The sequence below is a fragment of the Coregonus clupeaformis genome, chromosome 3 (genome assembly GCF_020615455.1).
Source record: "Coregonus clupeaformis isolate EN_2021a chromosome 3, ASM2061545v1, whole genome shotgun sequence".
Lineage (NCBI taxonomy): Eukaryota > Metazoa > Chordata > Actinopteri > Salmoniformes > Salmonidae > Coregonus > Coregonus clupeaformis.
Window position 1 is genome coordinate 15,338,431 of NC_059194.1, and position 22,595 is coordinate 15,361,025.

At 43.8% G+C, this 22,595-nt stretch overlaps 1 protein-coding gene across 4 annotated transcripts in view; it reads right to left on the bottom strand.

The window, feature by feature from the left end:
- LOC121538162 (phospholipid-transporting ATPase IA) overlaps nt 1-22,595 on the bottom strand; it is a 187,373-nt gene that overhangs the window by 114,885 nt on the left and 49,893 nt on the right. For all 4 annotated transcript variants that reach the window (XM_045207443.1, XM_045207434.1, XM_045207440.1 and 1 more), the window contains exons 3-6: nt 20,976-21,075; nt 13,652-13,750; nt 5,976-6,021; nt 2,018-2,058 (exon numbers count right to left, since the gene is read on the bottom strand). In XM_045207443.1, the coding sequence (XP_045063378.1) occupies nt 2,018-2,058; nt 5,976-6,021; nt 13,652-13,750; nt 20,976-21,075 (286 nt within the window). The remainder of the gene's footprint in view (nt 1-2,017; nt 2,059-5,975; nt 6,022-13,651; nt 13,751-20,975; nt 21,076-22,595) is intronic.

Below are 22,595 nucleotides of genomic sequence, written 5' to 3' on the forward strand. Positions count from 1 at the left end.
GGTGTGGACATATCCTCATCAACATACAGTGGGGGAAAAAAGTATTTAGTCAGCCACCAATTGTGCAAGTTCTCCCACTTAAAAAGATGAGAGAGGCCTGTAATTTTCATCATAGGTACACGTCAACTATGACAGACAAATTGAGAAAGAAAAATCCAGAAAATCTCATTGTAGGTTTTTTAATGAATTTATTTGCAAATTATGGTGGAAAATAAGTATTTGGTCACCTACAAACAAGCAAGATTTCTGGCTCTCACAGACCTGTAACTTCTTCTTTAAGAGGCTCCTCTGTCCTCCACTCGTTACCTGTATTAATGGCACCTGTTTGAACTTGTTATCAGTATAAAAGACACCTGTCCACAACCTCAAACAGTCACACTCCAAACTCCACTATGGCCAAGACCAAAGAGCTGTCAAAGGACACCAGAAACAAAATTGTAGACCTGCACCAGGCTGGGAAGACTGAATCTGCAATAGGTAAGCAGCTTGGTTTGAAGAAATCAACTGTGGGAGCAATTATTAGGAAATGGAAGACATACAAGACCACTGATAATCTCCCTCGATCTGGGGCTCCACGCAAGATCTCACCCCGTGGGGTCAAAATGATCACAAGAACGGTGAGCAAAAATCCCAGAACCACACGGGGGGACCTAGTGAATGACCTGCAGAGAGCTGGGACCAAAGTAACAAAGCCTACCATCAGTAACACACTACGCCACCAGGGACTCAAATCCTGCAGTGCAAGACGTGTCCCCCTGCTTAAGCCAGTACATGTCCAGGCCCGTCTGGAGTTTGCTAGAGTGCATTTGGATGATCCAGAAGAGGATTGGGAGAATGTCATATGGTCAGATGAAACCAAAATAGAACTTTTTTGGTAAAAACTCAACTCGTCGTGTTTGGAGGACAAAGAATGCTGAGTTGCATCCAAAGAACACCATACCTACTGTGAAACATGGGGGTGGAAACATCATGCTTTGGGGCTGTTTTTTTGCAAAGGGACCAGGACGACTGATCCGTGTAAAGGAAAGAATGAATGGGGCCATGTATCGTGAGATTTTGAGTGACAACCTCCTTCCATCAGCAAGGGCATTGAAGATGAAACGTGGCTGGGTCTTTCAGCATGACAATGATCCCAAACACACCGCCCGGGCAACGAAGGAGTGGCTTCGTAAGAAGCATTTCAAGGTCCTGGAGTGGCCTAGCCAGTCTCCAGATCTCAACCCCATAGAAAATCTTTGGAGGGAGTTGAAAGTCTGTGTTGCCCAGAGACAGCCCCAAAACATCACTGCTCTAGAGGAGATCTGCATGGAGGAATGGGCCAAAATACCAGCAACATTGTGTGAAAACCTTGTGAAGACTTACAGAAAACGTTCGACCTGTGTCATTGCCAACAAAGGGTATATAACAAAGTATTGAGAAACTTTTGTTATTGACCAAATACTTATTTTCCACCATAATTTGCAAATAAATTCATTAAAAATCCTACAATGTGATTTTCTGGATTTTCTTTTCTCATTTTGTCTGTCATAGTTGACGTGTACCTATGATGAAAATTAAAGGCCTCTCTCATCTTTTTAAGTGGGAGAACTTGCACAATTGGTGGCTGACTAAATACTTTTTTTCCCCACTGTATGTTCTTTGTTCCAGTTCTTGTGGGATGTCAGTGGCTGTCTATGAATATCTCTCCTAGAATAATATCACACCCTTGCCTGATGCCGTTGGTTAAAGGGGAAGTTCCGTATTTTACAAATTAATGTTAGATGGTCCAGGCATCCTTAAAAAGGTTATTAATGTATTTATTTACATGGTTGCCCCCATCACTCCCATTTATTATCAGCTAGCTGTGCCTAAAGTTAGCAGAAGTTTGTAGTGGCCATTCAAAGAAAACCGATCCATGGATTACCCTACAATCTCTAACGGTGCATACACTACTTTCAGAGTGCGGAACAATCTAAGACTGAATTGTAAAATACAGAATTTTCCCTTTAAGTTAAGAGGATGTAGTCCGGTAACGTACCTTGGCCCAGTGCACGATCTCCCAGGCACCGTTCCTCAGCACTTTAAATAGCAGAGACAAAAGGTAAGAGAAGTGCTGTGATACGCAGGATAAATCATCACCACCATGCTTTGTTTAGCCCACTTGGAAGGCACAGTGTTACACAACGCACACAGAGCCATATATTCTGTCCTGTCATACGACAACAAAGAAATACATTCATCTTTTGAAGGCTAGGCCTATATACGTAATGTACTACATAATATATACACTACCGTTCAAAAGTTTGGGGTCACTTAGAAATGTCCTTGTTTTCGAAAGAAAATCCTATTTTTTTTGTCCATTAAAATAACATCAAATTCATCAGAAATACAGTGTAGACAGTGATAATGTTGTAAATGACTATTGTAGCTGGAAACGGCTGATTTTTTATGGAATATCTACATAGGCGTACAGAGGCCCATTATCAGCAACCATCAGTCCTGTGTTCCAATGGCACGTTGGGTTTGCTAATCCAAGTTTATCATTTGAAAAAGGCTAATTGATCATTAGAAAACCCTTTTGCAATTATGTTAGCACAGCTGAAAACTGTTGTGCTTATTAAAGTTGAGTATGTGGAGCATCGGCAATTGTGGGTTCGATTACAGGCTCAAAATGGCTAGAAACAAATAACTTTCTTCTGAAAATCGTCAGTCTATTCTTGTTCTGAGAAATGACGGCTATTCCATGCGAGAAATTGCCAAGAAACTGAAGATCTCGTACAACGCTGTGTACTACTCCCTTCACAGAACAGCGCAAACTGACTCTAACCAGAATAGAAAGAGGAGTGGGAGGACAAATACATTAGTGCGTAGTTTGAGAAACAGGCGCCTCACAGGTCCTCAACTGGCAGCTTCATTAAATAGTCGTGTGTGTGTGTATATATATATATATATATATATATATATATACACACACACACACACACACACACACACACAGTGGGGAGAACAAGTGTTTGATACACTGCCGATTTTGCAGGTTTTCCTACTTACAAAGCATGTAGAGGTCTGTAATTTTTATCATAGGTACAATTCAACTGTGAGAGACGGAATCTAAAACAAAAATCCAGAAAATCACATTGTATGATTTTTAAATAATTAATTTGCATTTTATTGCATGACAAATATTTGATACATCAGAAAAGCAGAAAATATTTGGTACAGAAACCTTTGTTTGCAATTACAGAGATCATATGTTTCCTGTAGGTCTTGACCAGGTTTTCACACACTGCAGCAGGGATTTTGGCCCACTCCTCCATACAGACCTTCTCCAGATCCTTCAGGTTTCGGGGCTGTCGCTGGGCAATACGGACTTTCAGCTCCCTCCAAAGATGTTCTATTGGGTTCAGGTCTGGAGACTGGCTAGGCCACTCCAGGACCTTGAGATGCTTCTTACGGAGCCACTCCTTAGTTGCCCTGGCTGTGTGTTTCGGGTCGTTGTCATGCTGGAAGACCCAGCCACGACCCATCTTCAATGCTCTGACTGAAGGAAGGAGGTTGTTGGCCAAGATCTCGCGATACATGGCCCCATCCATCCTCCCCTCAATACGGTGCAGTCGTCCTGTCCCCTTTGCAGAAAAGCATCCTCAAATAATGATGTTTCTACCTACATACTTCACGGTTGGGATGGTGTTCTTGGGGTTGTACTCATCCTTCTTCTTCCTCCAAACACAGCAAGTGGAGTTTAGACCAAAAAGCTCTATTTTTGTCTCATCAGACCACATGACCTTCTCCCATTCCTCCTCTGGATCATCCAGATGGTCATTGGCAAACTTCAGACGGGCCTGGATATGCGCTGGCTTGAGCAGGGGGGACCTTGCGTGCGCTGCAGGATTTTAATCCATGACGGCGTAGTGTGTTACTAATGGTTTTCTTTGAGACTGTGGTCCCAGCTCTCTTCAGGTCATTGACCAGGTCCTGCCGTGTAGTTCTGGGCTGATCCCTCACCTTCCTCATGATCATTGATGCCTCACGAGGTGAGATCTTGTATGGAGCCCCAGACCGAGGGTGATTGACCGTCATCTTGAACTTCTTCCATTTTCTAATAATTGCGCCAACAGTTGCCAACAGGTCTGTGAGAGCCGGAATTCTTACTGGTTGGTAGGTGATAAAATCCTTATGTCATGCAATAAAATGCAAATTAATTACTTAAAAATCATACAATGTGATTTTCTGGATTTTTGTTTTAGATTCCATCTCTCACAGTTGAAGTGTACCTATGATAACAATTACAGACCTCTACATGCTTTGTAAGTAGGAAAACCTGCAAAATTGGCAGTGTATCAAATACTTGTTCTCCCCACTGTGTATATATATAGTACCAGTCAAGGGTTTTTCTTTATTTTTACTATTTTCTACATTGTAGAATAATAGTGAAGACATCAAAACTATGATTAGTAACCAAAAGTGTTAAACAAATGAAAATCTATTATATATTTTAGATTCTTCAAAGTAGCCACCCTTTGCCTTGATGACAGATTTGCACACTCTTGGCATTCTCTCAACCAGCTTCACCTGGAATGCTTTTCCAACAGTCTTGAAGGAGTTCCCACATATGCTGAGCACTTGTTGGCTGCTTTTCCTTCACTCTGCCGTCCAACTCATCCCAAACCATCTCAATTGGGTTGAGATCGGGGGATTGTGGAGGCAGGGTCATCTGATGCAGCACGCCATCGCTCTCCTTCTTGGTAAAATAGCCCTTACACAGCCTGGGGGTGTGTTGGGTCAATGTCCTGTTGAAAAACAAATGATAGCCTCACTAAGCCCAAACCAGATGGGATGGCGTATCGCTGCAGAATGCTGTGGTAGCCATGCTGGTTAAGTGTGCCTTGAATTCTAAATAAAATCACAGACAGTGTCACCAGCAAAGCACCCCCATACCATAACGCTTCCACCATGCTTTACAGTGGGAACTACACATGCGGAGATCATCCGTTCACCCACACCGCGTCTCACAAAGACATGGCGGTTGGAACCTTAAATCTCATATTTGGACTCCAGACCAAAATGACAAATTTCCTCCGGTCTAATGTCCATTGCTCGTGTTTCTTGGCCCAAGCAGGTCTCTTCTTATTATTGGTGTCCTTTAGTAGTGGTTTCTTTGCAGCAATTCGACTATGAAGGCCTGATTCACACAGTCCCCTCTGAACAGTTGATGTTGAGATGTGTATGTTACTTGAACTGTGTGAAGCATTTATTTGGGCTGCACTTTCTTAGGCTGGTAACTCTAATGAACTTATCCTCTGCCGCAGAGGTAACTCTGGGTCTTCCATTCCTGTGGTGGTCCTCATGAGAGCCAGTTTCATCATAGCGCTTGATGGTTTTTGCGACTGTACTTGAAGAAACGTTCAATGTTCATGAAATATTCCTTCTTGACTGACTTTCATGTCCTAAAGTAATGACGGACTGTTGTTTCTCTTTGCTTATTTGAGCTGTTCTTGCCATAATATGGACTTGGTCTTTTACCAAATAGGGCTATCTTCTGTATACCCCCCCTACCTTGTCACAACACAACTGATTGACTCAAACGCAATAAGATGGAAAGAAATTCCACAAATTAACTTTTAAGAAGGCACACCTGTTAATTGAAATGCATTCCAGGTGACTACCTCATGAAGCTGGTTGAGAGAATGCCAAGAGTGTGCAAAGCTGTCATCAAGGCAAAGGGTGGATATTTGTTTAAAACTTTTTTGGTTACTACATGATTTCATACGTGTTATTTCATAGTTTTGATGTCTTCACTATTATTCTACAATGTAGAAAAATATAATAAAGAAAAACCCTTGAATGAGTAGGTGTCCAAACTTTTGACTAGTACTGTATGTGTAACTTGTGACCTTCTCAGTGAGCTATGAAAATAATTACCACTTCAAGGACAATAAACATCAATCAATCTAGGATTGCAACAATAAAGAAACAGAAACAGAAACGGGCTGTACCTTGACATTCCTTCTTGTTGACGACACTGTCAGCGTTGTGACGTTTCTGCAAACAGACAAAAGAAACCAGTTCAGTCAAGACAAAGTTCAGCCATTGGGACAATACACTAGTAATACAGTCAAGGGAATGATGACTGCATTGAAGAAGTGGTGGACTAAATGGGGAATAGGGTGCCATTTGGGACTGAAACAATCTGTTCTGGCTGATTACAATGGATTCCTATGATCTTACCCCAATACGGAAACAACCTAGAGGGGGAGACTGATGCACCATAAAGTTTACAGTTTTATTAGTCGTACGTACGGGATATACATTGTATACACCTTCCAACTAAATGCTTACTTGCAGGTTCCTTCTCAACGATGTAACAACAATAAGAAATAATAAAATATAAGAATACGGACATAAAGCAAATGGCTCAGGCAAATAGAATAAACATTTTAGCATAAGTATAATACAGGAAGGCACAATTTATAGTCCAATAACTACATGTGTTATGGGGAAGGGGGTATTGGGGGGCAAGTGTTTAAATTGTGCAGCATTTAGCAATCATAACAAGAGTCTGGTAGAAGCAGTGTGAGTGTGAGTGTGCACGCGCTAAGGTGCAGAGAATCAGAGCAGGTGGTTAGTCCAGTTCTGTAGGAGCCTGCAGACACAGATCATGATTCATGATGTAGGCTAAACACCCCACAGCCTGCTTCTTGATTAAGTCGTAGTAAAGGTCTGATGGATGAATATTTGCATGTTTGGCTAGAATTGTATTTATCTATCTGCCCATCTAGCCATGTAATTACAGTGCATTCGGAAAGTACTCAGACCCCTTCACTTTTTCAACATTTTGTTACGTTACAGCCTTATTCTAAAATGGATTTCATTATTTATTTTTTCACATCAATCTACACACAATACCCCATCATGACAACGTGAAAACAGGTTTTTAGACATTTTTACATAAGTATTCTGACCATTTGCTATGAGACTCGAAATTGAGCTCAGGTGCATCCTGTTTGCATTGATCATCCTTGAGATGTTTCTACAACTTTATTGGAGTCCACCTGTGGTCAATTCAATTGATTGGACATTATTTGGAAAGGTACACCTGTCTATATAAGGTCCCACAGTTGACGTTGCATGTCAGAGCAAAAACCAGAGAGAGGGAAGGAATAACGGAGCTAAGTACAGAGATATCCTTGATGAAAACCTGCTCCAGAGCGCTCAGGACCTCAGACTGAGGCGAAGGTTCACCTTCCAACAGGACAACAACCCTGAGTACACAGCCAAGACAATGCAGTAGTGGCTTCGGGACTCACTGTCCTTGAGTTGCCCAGCCAGAGCCCGGACTTGAACCCGATCAACATTTCTGTAGAGACTTGAAAATAGCTGTGCAGCGACTCTCTCCATCCAACCTGACAGAGCTTGAGATGATCTGCAGAGACGAATGGGAGAAACTCCCCAAATACAGGTGTGCCAAGCTTGTAGCGTCATACCCAAGAAGACTCTAGGCAGTAATCGCTGCCAAAAGTGCATTATTCTTTTTTTTTTTTACTTAGAACTAAGTAGCCAAGCTATGAATGCTGCTGAGAACATTGAGGAACTCCTTCAGCAACTTAAATACCCTTCAAATATCTGAGGCGTAGCCTACCAGTATCAGTCTCTCAGAGAGCAAACGATCTTCAGGCTTGAAGAAAAGGAACGTTTATAGTCTCAAATGCCTTTGTGAGTAGGAAACTATACCGCTGTGAGGTTTTGATGTGCTCCAAACGCAACCAAGCACAATACTCGCCCAGCAGTCTATATTGAGCAGCCTGAGTCCCTTTAGGAATTGCAAATCATTACAGGTTGCCTTAGAGATGGACTCTGCAATGTCTCCCCCTCCCCCTCTCGGTCCCCCTCCCTCCCTCCCGCTTTTTCTCATTCACTCCGAAATCCAATATAATTAAATCTGATTAAATATCCCTGCAACGTGCTGGAGTGGCTAATTCATTTGGCTGTATGTCACGTGGCGGAGCACTGGCACTCACCCACCCACCGGTTGCAGCACTACAGTAACGTTACCCGGCTGCAGCACTACACCACTACAGTAACATTACCCGGCTGCAGCACTACACCACTACAGTAACGTTACCCGGCTGCAGCACTACACCACTACAGTAACATTACCCGGCTGCAGCACTACACCACTACAGTAACGTTACCCGGCTGCAGCACTACACCTCTACAGTAACGTTACCCGGCTGCAGCACTACACCACTACAGTAACGTTACCCGGCTGCAGCACTACACCACTACAGTAACGTTACCCGGCTGCAGCACTACACCACTACAGTAACGTTACCCGGCTGCAGCACTACACCACTACAGTAACGTTACCCGGCTGCAGCACTACACCACTACAGTAACGTTACCCGGCTGCAGCACTACACCACTACAGTAATGTTACCCGGCTGCAGCACTACACCACTACAGTAACGTTACCCGGCTGCAGCGCTACAGTAACGTTACCCGGCTGCAGCACTACACCACTACAGTAATGTTACCCGGCTGCAGCACTACACCACTAGAGTAATGTTACCCGGCTGCAGCACTACAGTAACGTTACCCGGCTGCAGCACTACACCACTACAGTTACGTTACCCTGCTGCAGCACTACACCACTACAGTAACGTTACCCGGCTGCAGCACTACACCACTACAGTTACGTTACCCGGCTGCAGCACTACACCACTACAGTAACGTTACCCAGCAGGGAAAGTTAAAGATCTTTACAAAGCCCATTCATCATCCCGCATGCATGAGCTGTCGGCTAATTTATCCAGCTGGTAATTTTACTAATATTGAGGACACCACGCATCTTGGTTGCACAGTATTTAACATGTCAAACAATATGACTTTAAAATGGACTGTAGAGGGCTACCCTTTCCCTATATAGTGCACTAGTTTTGACTAGAGCCATTTGTAAATTTGTGCACTATGTGATGGGGGGAAAATCCATACAGTGGGATATCAGAATATTATTTTTGATGATATATTGTATCGTTCTGGCAATATCGCAATATTATTTTTGCGCTAGTTGGCTGTACATGCATCAACATAGCTTGTTCTCCAGCTTCTTTTTAAATAGGGACCCAATTTGTTTTCAGCACTTTTATTTCCATGACTGATCAAAACTTGTTGTTTTCTCATGGCTCTCTCGTCCCTCTGCAGCAGACATATGGTGAGCAATGTGTTTGGAACATCGAATCGCAATACATATAGAATCGTGAGAATGGCAATACATATCGTCTCGGCGCCTAAGTATTGTGATATCGTATCGTGAGGTGCCTGACAATTCTCAGCCCTACTATGTAGGTAATAACAGGCTGCCATTTGGCACACATACGTTAGGTTGCTGGTTCTATGGAACGCTCTGTCCACCCCGGGGTGTCAGTTTAGGTTGCTGGTTCTATGGAACGCTCTGTCCACCCCGGGGTGTCAGTTTAGGTTGCTGGTTCTATGGAACGCTCTGTCCACCCCGGGGTGTCAGTTTAGGTTGCTGGTTCTATGGAACGCTCTGTCCACCCCGGGGTGTCAGTTTAGGTTGCTGGTTCTATGGAACGCTCTGTCCACCCCGGGGTGTCAGTTTAGGTTGCTGGTTCTATGGAACGCTCTGTCCACCCCGGGTGTCAGTTTAGGTTGCTGGTTCTATGGAACGCTCTGTCCACCCCCGGGGTGTCAGTTTAGGTTGCTGGTTCTATGGAACGCTCTGTCCACCCCGGGGTGTCAGTTTAGGTTGCTGGTTCTATGGAACACTCTGTCCACCCCGGGGTGTCAGTTTAGGTTGCTGGTTCTATGGAACGCTCTGTCCACCCCGGGGTGTCAGTTTAGGTTGCTGGTTCTATGGAACACTCTGTCCACCCCGGGGTGTCAGTTTAGGTTGCTGGTTCTATGGAACGCTCTGTCCACCCCGGGGTGTCAGTTTAGGTTGCTGGTTCTATGGAACGCTCTGTCCACCCCGGGGTGTCAGTTTAGGTTGCTGGTTCTATGGAACGCTCTGTCCACCCCGGGGTGTCAGTAAGAACACACACTTATCATATATATGTGCTCACACATGAAATAACAAAAAGTACAGCGTATACAGGGCTCTTAAAATACACACACTTGTGTTGACTATACAATGTAGGCCTATTCATTTCATATAGTGATTAGTTCAGCACAAAGCTATACATAACTTTGCAGAACATGTCATCTATCGGGGTCTTCTACGGGAGAGTGGGGTGTGGGGATACTGAGATGTGATTGATGGATCAATGATTAATGTTTTATGAAGCAGGCGGGTCAATCGTTGATCCGGCCGTTTCATCATCGGGGGCCGATGGGACGGGGACAGGGGGGTGGGCGTGGTGCGCATGACCTTCAACCTAATAAAAGACGAAGTCATCACCTTGCCACTCCAATGTTTTTCGCGAGAGGCCAGGGTGGAAATTGCTGCGCTGGCCACTTCACCGCTAGATGCCAGCTATAAATACAACGTTGCTAACGTTATAGGAGAACTATTACAGTCCACTGGGAGCTGGGCTAGGGAGAGAGGATCGCATTGCAGGGGCACAGTTAAACAGTGCAGCATCCTCTGGCTTGGTACAGTACTGAACTCAATTCACTATTGGCAATGGGTCTTGGGAAATGTAAAAAAAAAAATAATCAATTCTGAAGCTTGGTATTTGAAACTGAAGCAAAAAACTTCTAAATATAAAGATAGGCCTAAATGCTAGTCAACGTTTGTCAAACATCTATTAAACAACATGAATTTCAGCAAATGGACACCTAACTGTTTTTGTGCATGAACTTATATAAACTAATTGATGGAATGAGTAGCCCAGTGAAGTGCCCAGCTATGACCGGTCCTGTCTGTGTGTCCTGCTGTGTTCCCGTCACAATCACGGTCTACGCTCTGCTCCAGGAATCCCATACAGAACACTCACAAGGACAAGTGGCCTGAATCCAACGATACCAACCAGACCGTGCAACAGAACATCTATTCCCTCTCATCTATTTACAGTGGCTACCGTATTGAGTCAGAGTTTGGTTATTTAAATCAAGGCAGGCAAACATCTTGCCTGATACTGAAAGTAAAAAATAGGACCTCTATCGATCACAAAGTCTAGAAGTGTGCCAGTCTCACACAAACTCTTCAATTCAACAGATTCTTCCTTGAGAATTCATTACGTCCTTTAGGCTATACGGTATGCACTCACTAACTGTAAGTCGCTCTGGATAATAACGTCTGCTAAATGACTAAAATGTTAAAAAAATAAAATAAAATAAAATGTAGGCTAATGATTATGTTTTATCAATGTTTTATTCAGCCTTAGCCTAATTTAGATCCCATTGAGGACAGAAGACAAAGAGATTGAACAGGATTTTAAGCACTTAGAAATTCGTAACATATTGTACGAACTAGAATTCGTAACATATCATACGAATTGGATGACTATGCACAATTTTCAGGGACCCGTTTTGGTTCGTGAGCGCTAATTTCAAAACTACTGGCTGAAATTATACAAAACCATTAACGCATCTTTAAAGGCCCTGAAAACAAACAGGTGTTGTTAATGTCAGATTAAGGTATCAAAGGGGCAGTTTGAGTTAAGTGTTCCCCTAGTGTTCAGTGTTGGTAGTGTTCCCCTTGTGTTCAGTGTTGGTAGTGTTCCCCAGTGTTCAGTGTTGGTAGTGTTCCCTAGTGTTCAGTGTTGGTAGTGTTCCCTAGTGTTCAGTGTTGGTAGTGTTCCCTAGAGTTCAGTGTTGGTAGTATTCCCCTAGTGTTCAGTGTTGGTAGTGTTCCCCTAGTGTTCAGCGTTGTTAGTGTTCAGTAATGGTAGTGTTCAGTGTTGGTAGTGTTCCCCTAGAGTTACATTTACATTTTAGCAGACACTCTTATCCAGAGCGACTTACAGTTAGTGAGTGCATACATTTTCATACTGTTCAGTGTTGGTAGTGTTACCCTAGAGTTCAGTGTTGGTAGTGTTTCCCTATTGTTCAGTGTTGGTATTGTTACCCTACATTTACATTTTAGTCATTTAGCAGACGCTCTTATCCAGAGCGACTTACAGTTAGTGAGTGCATACATTTTCATACTGTATAGTAGTATTCCCCTACAGTTCAGTGTTGGTAGTGTTCCCCAGTGTTCAGTGTTAGTAGTGTTCCCCAGTGTTCAGTGTTGGTAGTGTTCCCCTAGAGTTCAGTGTTAGTAGTGTTCAGTGTTAGTAGTGTTCCCTAGAGTTCAGTGTTAGTAGTGTTCCCTAGAGTTCAGTGTTAGTAGTATTCCCCTAGAGTTCAGTGTTAGTAGTATTCCCCTAGAGTTCAGTGTTAGTAGTATTCCCCTAGAGTTCAGTGTTAGTAGTATTCCCCTAGAGTTCAGTGTTAGTAGTATTCCCCTAGAGTTCAGTGTTAGTAGTATTCCCCCTAGAGTTCAGTGTTAGTAGTATTCCCCCTAGAGTTCAGTGTTAGTAGTATTCCCCTAGAGTTCAGTGTTAGTAGTATTCCCCTAGAGTTCAGTGTTAGTAGTATTCCCCCTAGAGTTCAGTGTTAGTAGTATTCCCCTAGAGTTCAGTGTTAGTAGTATTCCCCTAGAGTTCAGTGTTAGTAGTATTCCCCTAGAGTTCAGTGTTGGTAGTATTCCCCTAGAGTTCAGTGTTGGTAGTGTTCCCTAGAGTTCAGTGTTAGTAGTGTTCCCCAGAGTTCAGTGTTGGTAGTGTTCCCTAGTGTTCAGTGTGGGTAGCCTTCCCTAGTGTTCAGTGTGGGTAGTGTTCCCTTAGTTTTCAGAGTTGGTAGTGTTCCCCTAGTGTTCAGCGTTGTTAGTGTTCCCCTAGTGTTCAGTAATGGTAGTGTTCAGTGTTGGTAGTGTTCCCCTAGAGTTACATTTACATTTTACATTTTAGCAGATACTCTTATCCAGAGCGACTTACAGTTAGTGAGTGCATACGTTTTCATACTGTTCAGTGTTGGTAGTGTTCCCCTAGAGTTCAGTGTTAGTAGTTTTCCCTAGAGTTCAGTGTTAGTAGTATTCCCCTAGAGTTCAGTGTTAGTAGTATTCCCCTAGAGTTCATTGTTAGTAGTATTCCCCTAGAGTTCAGTGTTAGTAGTGTTCCCCTAGAGTTCAGTGTTAGTAGTGTTCCCCTAGAGTTCAGTGTTCGTAGTATTCCCCTAGAGTTCAGTGTTAGTAGTATTCCCCTAGAGTTCAGTGTTAGTAGTATTCCCCTAGAGTTCAGTGTTAGTAGTGTTCCCCTAGAGTTCAGTGTTCGTAGTATTCCCCTAGAGTTCAGTGTTAGTAGTATTCCCCTAGAGTTCAGTGTTAGTAGTGTTCCCTAGAGTTCAGTGTTAGTAGTGTTCCCTAGAGTTCAGTGTTAGTAGTGTTCCCTAGAGTTCAGTGTTAGTAGTGTTCCCTAGAGTTCAGTGTTAGTAGTGTTCCCTAGAGTTCAGTGTTAGTAGTGTTCCCTAGAGTTCAGTGTTAGTAGTGTTCCCTAGAGTTCAGTGTTAGTAGTGTTCCCCTAGAGTTCAGTGTTAGTAGTGTTCCCTAGAGTTCAGTGTTAGTAGTGTTCCCCTAGAGTTCAGTGTTAGTAGTGTTCCCTAGAGTTCAGTGTTAGTAGTTTTCAGTGTTAGTAGTGTTCCCTAGAGTTCAGTGTTGGTAGAGTTTCCTCACCAGATCCTCAATGAACTCCTTGACTGCAGCCACCACCAGGATGAAGAGGAGTGGCACTAGAGTTGTCCAGCGACCCGTGGGCGACACATCCGGAATTTGCTGAAAGGAAAAGCACACGTCCCAGTTAAAAATTAAACATCCCTGAATCACATAGGATGCGTCCAAAATGGCATCCTATTCCCTTTATAATGCACTATTTCTGACCAGGGCCCATAGGCTGATATTCAAAGAAAAAGATCTAGCTATCCCATGAGTTTCTAGCTACAGTGTACCACCTGTTCGGTCAGTATTTGCCAAGCCAGCACTCTTGGAAGTCATTTTTCTCCCCCGAGAGCATCATGGTGCTCACTCTGCACACTTGCACACTTGATGAAGCTCCAGTTGACACCCTTAGTGTCAGAAGGTTGTCCCTGAGCTTGGCAGGGGGCTGTTTGTCAAGCAGAGAGCAGCAGAAGCGACCCACTAGGGGGCCATTAGAGGGATACAGGCCAGGGGACACTGGGGGTGCATCTGTTACTCAGACAGTACAGTGCATTCGGAAAGTATTCAGACCCCTTGACTTTTTCCACATTGTTACTTTACAGTCTTATTTTAAAATTGATTAAATAGTTTTTTCCCTTAACAAACTACGCAAAATACCCCATAATGACATAGCAAAAACTGTTTTTTTAGACATTTTTGCAAGTGTATTAAAAATAAAAATGGAAATATCACATTTACATAAGTATTCAGACCCTTTACTCAGTACTTTGTTGAAGCACCTTTGGCAGCGAATACAGCCTTGTGTCTTCTTGGGTATGACGCTACAAGCTTGGCACACCTGTATTTAGAGAGTTTCTCCCATTCATCTCTGCAGATCCTCTCAAGCTCTGTCCGGTTGGATGGGGAGCGTCGCTGCACAGCTATTTTCAGGTCTCTCCAGAGATGTTAGATCAGGTTCAAGTCCGGGCTCTGGCTGGGCCACTCAAGGATATTGAGACTTGTCCCGAAACCACTACTGCGTTGTCTTGGCTGTGTGCTTAGGGTCGTTGTCTTGTTGGCAGGTGAACCTTCGCCCCAGTCTGAGGTCCTGAGTGCTCTGGAGCAGGTTTTCATCAAGGATCTCTCTGTACTTTGCTCCGTTCATCTTTCCCTCGATCCTGACTAGTCTCCCAGTCCCTGCCGCTGAAAAACATCCCCACAGCATGATACTGCCAGCACCATGCTTCACCATGGTGAAGCATGGTGCCATGTTTCCTCCAGATGTGACGCTTGGCATTCAGGCCAAAGAGTTCAATCTTGGTTTCATCAGACCAGAGAATCTTGTATCTCATGGTCAGAGTCTTTAGGTGCCTTTTGGCAAACTCCAAGTGGGATGTCATGTGTCTTTTACTGAAGAGTGGTTTCCGTCTGGCCACTTTACCTTAAAAAGGCCTGATTGGTGGAGTGCTGCAGAGATGGTTTTCCTTCTGGAAGGTTCTCCCATCTCCACAGAGGAACTCTAGAGCTCTGTCAGAGCGACCATCAGGTTCTTGGTCACCTCCCTGACCAAGGCCCTTCTTCCCCGATTTCTCAGTTTGGCCGGGTGGCTAGCTCTAGGAAGAGTCTTGGTGGTTCCAAACTTCTTCCATTTAAGAATGATGGAGGCCACTGTGTTCTTGGGGACCTTCAATGCTGCAGAAATGTTTTGTTACCCTTCTCCAGATCTGTGCCTCAACACAATCCTGTCTCGGGGCTCTACGGACAATTCCTTCGACCTCATGGCTTGGTTTTTGCTCTGACATGCAATGTCAGCTGTGGGACCTTATATAGACAGTGTGTGCCTTTCCAAATCATGTCCAATCAATTGAATTTACCACAGGTGGACTCCAATGAAGCTGTAGAAACATCAAGGATGATCAATGGAAACAGGATGCACCTGAGCTCAATTACGAGTCTCATAGCAAAGGGTCTGAATACTTATGTAAATAAGGTATTTTTTTGCAAAAATTTATAAAAACCAGTTTTCACTCTCATTATGGTGTATTGTGTGTAGATTAGTCAGTAATTTGTTTTATTTAATCCATTTTAGAATAAGGCTGTAACGTAACAACATTTGGAAAAGGCAAGGGGTCTGAATACTTTCCGACGGCACTGTACGCATCCCAAATGACACCCTCTTCCCTATATAGTGCACAACTTTTGACCAGAGCACTATGGGTCCTGCTTAAAACTATTGCACCAAATAGGGAATAGGGTGTCCTTTGGGATGCAGACAGTGTTCTGGGACATGTAAGGGCGGGGCTCGCTGACATACTGTAAGCACACACAGTGTCACTGGCTCTTGCTAGGTAGAGATGGAAGGTATGATGGTAAAGATTCATTACATAGAAGGAGAATAGGAGATTCATTGTATGAGTCTCTCCAGGGCGCCCATTGTACACTTTTACAAAGACTGCAGGATACAGTCATGCAGTATAATGAATAAGATCATTAATTTGCATCTAAGAAAGTTTTAACTTTAGTAGCTACTATTAAAGGACAATTCCACCCCCAAACTATGTTGGTATTTGTTTCACTAGTTCATTGTTGATATAGTCCCAAATTGTTTTGCTTGTTAGCAAGTTTTCAAGATATGTGACTGACCGCCTTGATTCGGTCTTATGTAGAAAAATTTGAAATTGTGTTTGCAAGTGTATTAAAAATAAAAATGGAAATATCACATTTACATAAGTATTCAGACCCTTTACTCAGTACTTTGTTGAAGCACCTTTGGCAGAGAATACAGCCTTGTGTCTTCTTGGGTATGACGCTACAAGCTTGGCACACCTGTATTTAGAGAGTTTCTCCCATTCATCTCTGCAGATCCTCTCAAGCTCTGTCAGGTCTGTAGCCATGAAGTGCTTTGAAAGGCTGGTCATGGCTCACATCAATAGCATTATCAACAGCATTATCCCAGAAACCCTAGACCCACTCCAATTTGCATACCGCCCCAACAGATCCACAGATGATGCGATCTCTATTGCACTCCACACTGCCCTTTCCCACCTGGACAAGAGGAACACCTACGTGAAAATGCTATTCATTGACTACAGCTCAGCATTCAACACCATAGTGCCCTCTAAGCTCATCACTAAGCTAAGGATCCTGGGACTAAACACCTCCCTCTGCAACTGGATCCTGGACTTCCTGACGGGCCGCCCCCAGGTGGTAAGGGTAGGTAACGACACATCTGCCACACTGATCCTCAACACGGGGGCCCCTCAGGGGTGCGTGCTCAGTCCCCTCCTGTACTCTCTGTTCATCCATGACTGCATGGCCAGGCACGACTCCAACACCATCATTAAGTTTGCCGACGACACAACAGTGGTAGGCCTGATCACCGACAACGATGAGACAGCCTATAGGGAGGAGGTCAGAGACCTGGCCGTGTGGTGCCAGGACAACAACCTCTCCCTCAACGTGACCAAGACAAAGGAGATGATTGTGGACTACAGGAAAAAAAAGAGGACTGAGCACGCCCCCATTCTCATCGACGGGGCTGTAGTGGAACAGGTTGAGAGCTTCAAGTTCCTTGGTGTCCACATCACCAACGAACTATCATGGTCCAAACACACCAAGACAGTCGTGAAGAGGGCACGACAAAGCCTATTCCCCCTCAGGAGACTGAAAAGATTTGGCATGGGTCCTCAGATCCTCAAAAAATTATACAGCTGCACCATCGAGAGCATCCTGACTGGTTGCATCACCGCCTGGTATGGCAACTGCTTGGCCTCCGACCGCAAGGCACTACAGAGGGTAGTGCGTACGGCCCAGTACATCACTGGGGCCAAGCTTCCTGCCATCCAGGACCTCTATACTCAGGCGGTGTCAGAGGAAGGCCCTCAAATTTGTAAAAGACTCCAGCCACCCTAGTCATAGACTGTTCTCTCTGCTACCGCACGGCAAGCGGTACCGGAGTGCCAAGTCTAGGTCCAAAAGACTTCTCAACAGCTTCTACCCCCAAGCCATAAGACTCCTGAACAGCTAATCATGGCTACCCGGACTATTTGCACTGCCCCCCCACCCCATCCTTTTTTACGCTGCTGCTACTCTGTTAATTATTTATGCATAGTCACTTTAACTCTACCCACATGTACATATTACCTCAACTAGCCGGTGCCCCCGCACATTGACTCTGCAACGGTACCCCCCTGTATATATAGCCTCCCTACTGTTATTTTATTTTACTTCTGCTCTTTTTTTCTCAACACTTTTTTGTTGTTGTTTTATTTTTACTTTTTGTTAAAAATAAATGCACTGTTGGTTAAGGGCTGTAAGTAAGCATTTCACTGTGATGTCTGCACCTGTTGTATTCGGCGCATGTGACCAATACAATTTGATTTGATTTGATTTGATATCTTCCTTTATTTTTTAACCCCTTTTTCTCCCCAATTTTGTGACATTCAATTGCTAGTTACAGTCTTGTCCCATCGCTGCAACTCCCGTACGGACTCGGGAGAGGCGAAGGTCGAGAGCCATGCATCCTCTGAAACACGACTGCCAAGCCGCACTGCTTCTTGACACACTGCTCGCTTAACCCGGAAGCCAGCCGCACCAATGTGTCGGAGGAAACACCATACAACTGGCGACCAAAGTCAGCGTGCATGCGCCCGGCCCGCCACAAGAAGTCACTAGAGCGCGATGGGACAAGGACATCCCGGCCGGCCAAACCCTCCCCTAACACTGGGCCAATTGTGCGCCGCCTCATGGAATATCACACACTGCAGTTGAAGAACAACGGGAAAGTAATTCTGCTTTGAAAGTTGATAAACTTGTATCCCCACTTTTGAGAAAATGTCCCTTGAATGTTTTCGTACACCTACTGGAGAGCTCTTCTTTGTCTACACCCATTCAGCATCGTTCACACCCTCTTAAGCCTCACCCATCTCTTTAAGGATTCACATGAGGCCATTTGCTAAACCGAGTGATCAGTTTAGTAAACAATCAAAGATATCAAGACTAAAAGTGGTAGAAGTAGTAGCCTACAATAAGGAAAAACTCCAGGTAAAAATACACTTTATCTAGTCTTTGGCCTATATCCTAATCTGACTTTGGTGCAGGTCATGTTGTTCTTCACATTACCGTCTCTGGTTAACACACACTATATCAAATGAAATAAAAAGTTTATTTGTCATATGCACAGGATACAGAAGGTATAAACAGTACAGTTAAATGGTTACTTGCATAGTAGCAATATCAAAAACAGAAAGTGTCCAGATAAAAACATTTTATAATTATTAGATGACGCTTACCTGACACACTTGTTTAAATTGATAGGTAATGTGAAGGAAATGCTATAACCAACCCCCAGCCACATCTAGCTAAGTGGATGGGTCACTATTGTCTAGACATGCACACATGTTCATGAAATATGATAGATGGCTGTAATCACCCCCAGACACACCTGGCTAACTTGATGGGTCATGTAATCATCTGGCGAAGTGTTTTGTTTAGATATGTCATCTTTTGTATTTTGTTTAGACATGTAGCTAGCTAGCTAGATAGCTAAACAATGAACCGGAATAATTCCAACTCATACTACTACCAACCAATACAAACATTGTCATAGCTGTAGTATGAATCTGCAGGTAGCTAAAGCTAACCAACCAGGTTCAATGTTAGCTAGCTAACATTAGGCTATAACTAAGAATGCAAATGGTTTTTTGATTTGAATAATATTACTACACAGATCATACACATAATGTTTGCTAGCGAGCCAGCAAGCTAGCTAACAGTACGCTTTAACTTGCAATGAAAACGACTTTGACAAAATGTGAAACTTATAATATCTGAAAATGTAGCTAGACTCTTACCCGTATAAATGGGTGAACGCTTCACGGCAGACTGGAACCATTTAACTCCGTTTTGATTGTCGCTACCTCGTTTGGCCAGGGTCGTGTCAAGTCACTCCGGTTCACACTGACCGTGGCGTGTGCAGAAATTAGCAAATCACTTTTTAAAACAGATCGGTTGGTAGCGCCTGCTAAATTCAGGGCATCAATGTTGTTGAGTAAAGTAACAAAACTTTTGTAGTTATCGATGGCTAACGTTATATATTTCAAAAACGGCGCGGTAGAAAGGACTATCAACACATACTGAGTAGCTCACGTTATATAGCAGAAGTGTGCTACATGGCAGACCAATCCCAACTCATCTCCCGGCATGTCCAGCCCATCCATTATCTCAGTCAATCATGGCTAGCGGGAAGGTTCCTGTCTTTTTCCGTGGCTAAACCAACGAGGCTCATAATTTAACAATTTAAATTGTATTTACGGATGGAACACAAGTTTGTTATTAAGGCACATGAAAGTTCACATGTTCCAGAAGGCATTTCTGCCAAAAAAAGCATTTTGTTTAACATTTGTTTACGTTCAAATGCCTCTCCTGTGAAGCAGTGACGTGCGACATATGCCTAGTTTCCTGAAACTAGTCACATATGTAACTTTCAAAGTACAGAAATCATCCACGTATGATGCATTTTGCATCATATGTTCATTTAGCATCAAATGCTCTCATTTACGCTGTGTTAGTCAGCAGAATCCAGGGTGAGAAACCTCAGAATATTTTAAGGCCTGCCCTGAATCCATTGTCCTAATCGGCTCCGTGGAGCTTTGAACTCCTAGGAGAGATTTTTTTTTTTTTGATTCACACTGAGGTTCTGCGAGGTTAAGCGTAATCACTCTGAACTTTTAGTAGATTGTGGATTTTCTCTGGTCTATTCCGCCACATTATGGAGAAAATAAGTTAATACGGCAGAGTCATGTTCATTGGGGCACACAAAGGACAACGTTTTGATTCGTTTTGCAACAGAAAACTAAAATAAGCATTTGTTATTGGTCAAGTGCAGGTAGTCCCTCCCTGCTTCGGTCCATTTTTATACATTTGGTGCCTAATGAACACGACCCTGATCTAACCTTACAAATCCCAGCTCCACCATCCACATAAGAAGATTTACACGATATCCATGTGAGTGCTGGTCTGTGTTAGGAATCTTTGTTTGTCCTCTGCTACAACTCATGTCTGGTAAACCACTGAAATATAGTTGTGGTGCCTCTCCATGGCAGCCTATGCATTTCTAAAGCATGTGATGTGTGGAATGATGTGTGTTGAGGTAGAGGAAGTCAACACTCATTTCCTTTAGACAGGGACAGTCATGCTCCTACATGTATTATTCAGTAATGTGTGTATTCAGTTTGTGCATGCATGCGGGGGTATTCAGTGAGTGAGCGCGTGCGTGTGTATTCAGTGTGTGTGTGAATATTAATGTGACCTTTGCTACAGATGTCAAAGCTCTAGCAACCAATATAAATCATCTCTGTCTTACCTGCAGGAGAGCGATGAAGAGGAAGAAGGAGTTGGCAGCCCTTCTGAACTGAGAGTAGAGGAACCGAGGCAGGAAGGTGAGGACATTATACTTTGCAGTGCTGCAGGGCAGAGAGAAGGAAATGTAGGGAGATTGAGAGGGGGAGAGAGAGAGAGAGAGAGAGCGAGAGAGAGAGAGAGAGAGAGAGAGAGAGAGAGAGAGAGAGAGAGAGAGCGAGAGAGAGAGCGAGAGAGAGAGAGAGAGAGCGCGAGAAAGAGAGAGAGAGAGAGCGAGAGAGAGAGACAGAGAATACAGAAAGGCAGAGCGAAAGAGAAAACAGTTCAGTTCCATGAATCAGTTGCTTTTCACTAACAGACATCATCTTATACCAGTATTTTGTATTGTTTTATTTCACCTTTATTTAACCAGGTACCTGCTGGAGCGCATACTACGGGTGGGTGTTGCTATGGTGACCAATGAGGTAAGATAAGGCGGGAATTTGCCTAGCAGTGATTTATAGATGACCTGGAGCCAGTGGGTTTGGTGAACGAATATGTAGTGAGGGCCAGCCAACGAGAGCATACAGGTCACAATGGTGGGTAGTGTATGGGGCTTTGGTGACAAAACGGATGGCACTGTGATAAGACTACATCCAATTTGCTGAGAAGAGTGTTGGAGGCTATTTTGTAAATGACATCACCGAAGTCGAGGATTGGTAGGATAGTCAGTTTTACGAGGGCATGTTTGGCAGCATGAGTGAAGGAGGCTTTGTTGCGAAATAAGAAGCCGATTCTAGATTTAACTTTGGATTGGAGATGCTTAATGTGAGTCTGGAAGGTGAGTTTACGGTCTAACCAGACACCTAGGTATTTGTAGTTGTCCACATATTCTAAGTCAGACCCGCTGAGAGTAGCGATTCTAGTCAGGCGGACTTTTAAGAGCAATCGTAGGCTACGGAAGGAGTGTTGCATGGCATTGAAGCTCGTTTGGAGGTTTGTTAACACAGTGTCCAATGAAGGGCCAGATGTATACAAAATTGTGTCGTCTGCATAGAGGTGGATCTAAGAGTCACCAGCAGCAAGAGCGACATCATGGATATACACACAGAATAGAGTCGGTCCGAGAATTTAACCCTGTGGCACCCCCATAGAGACGGCCAGAGGTCCAGACAACAGGCCCTCCGATTTGACACATTGAACTCTATCTGAGAAGTAGTTGGTGAACCAGGCGAGGCAGTCATTTGAGAAACCAAGGCTATTTAGCAGAGGAGGGTGCAGAGCTGGTGGCCGGGGTAGCCAGGTGGAAAGCATGGCCAGCCGTAGCAAAATGCTTGTTGAAATTCTCGATTATCGTAGATTTATCGGTGGTGACAGTGTTTCCTAGCCTCAGTGCAGTGGGCAGCTGGGAGGAGGTGCTCTTATTCTCCATGGACTTTACAGTGTCCCAAATATTTTTGGAGTTAGTGCTACAAGATGCAAATTTCTGTTAGAAAAAGCTAGCCTTTGCTTTCCTAACTGATTGTGTATATTGGTTCCTGACTTCCCTGAAAAGTTGAATATCGCGGGGGCTGTTCGATGCTAATGCAGTACGCCACAGGATGTTTTTGTCAAGTCTGGGATGAACCAGGGGCTATATCGGTTC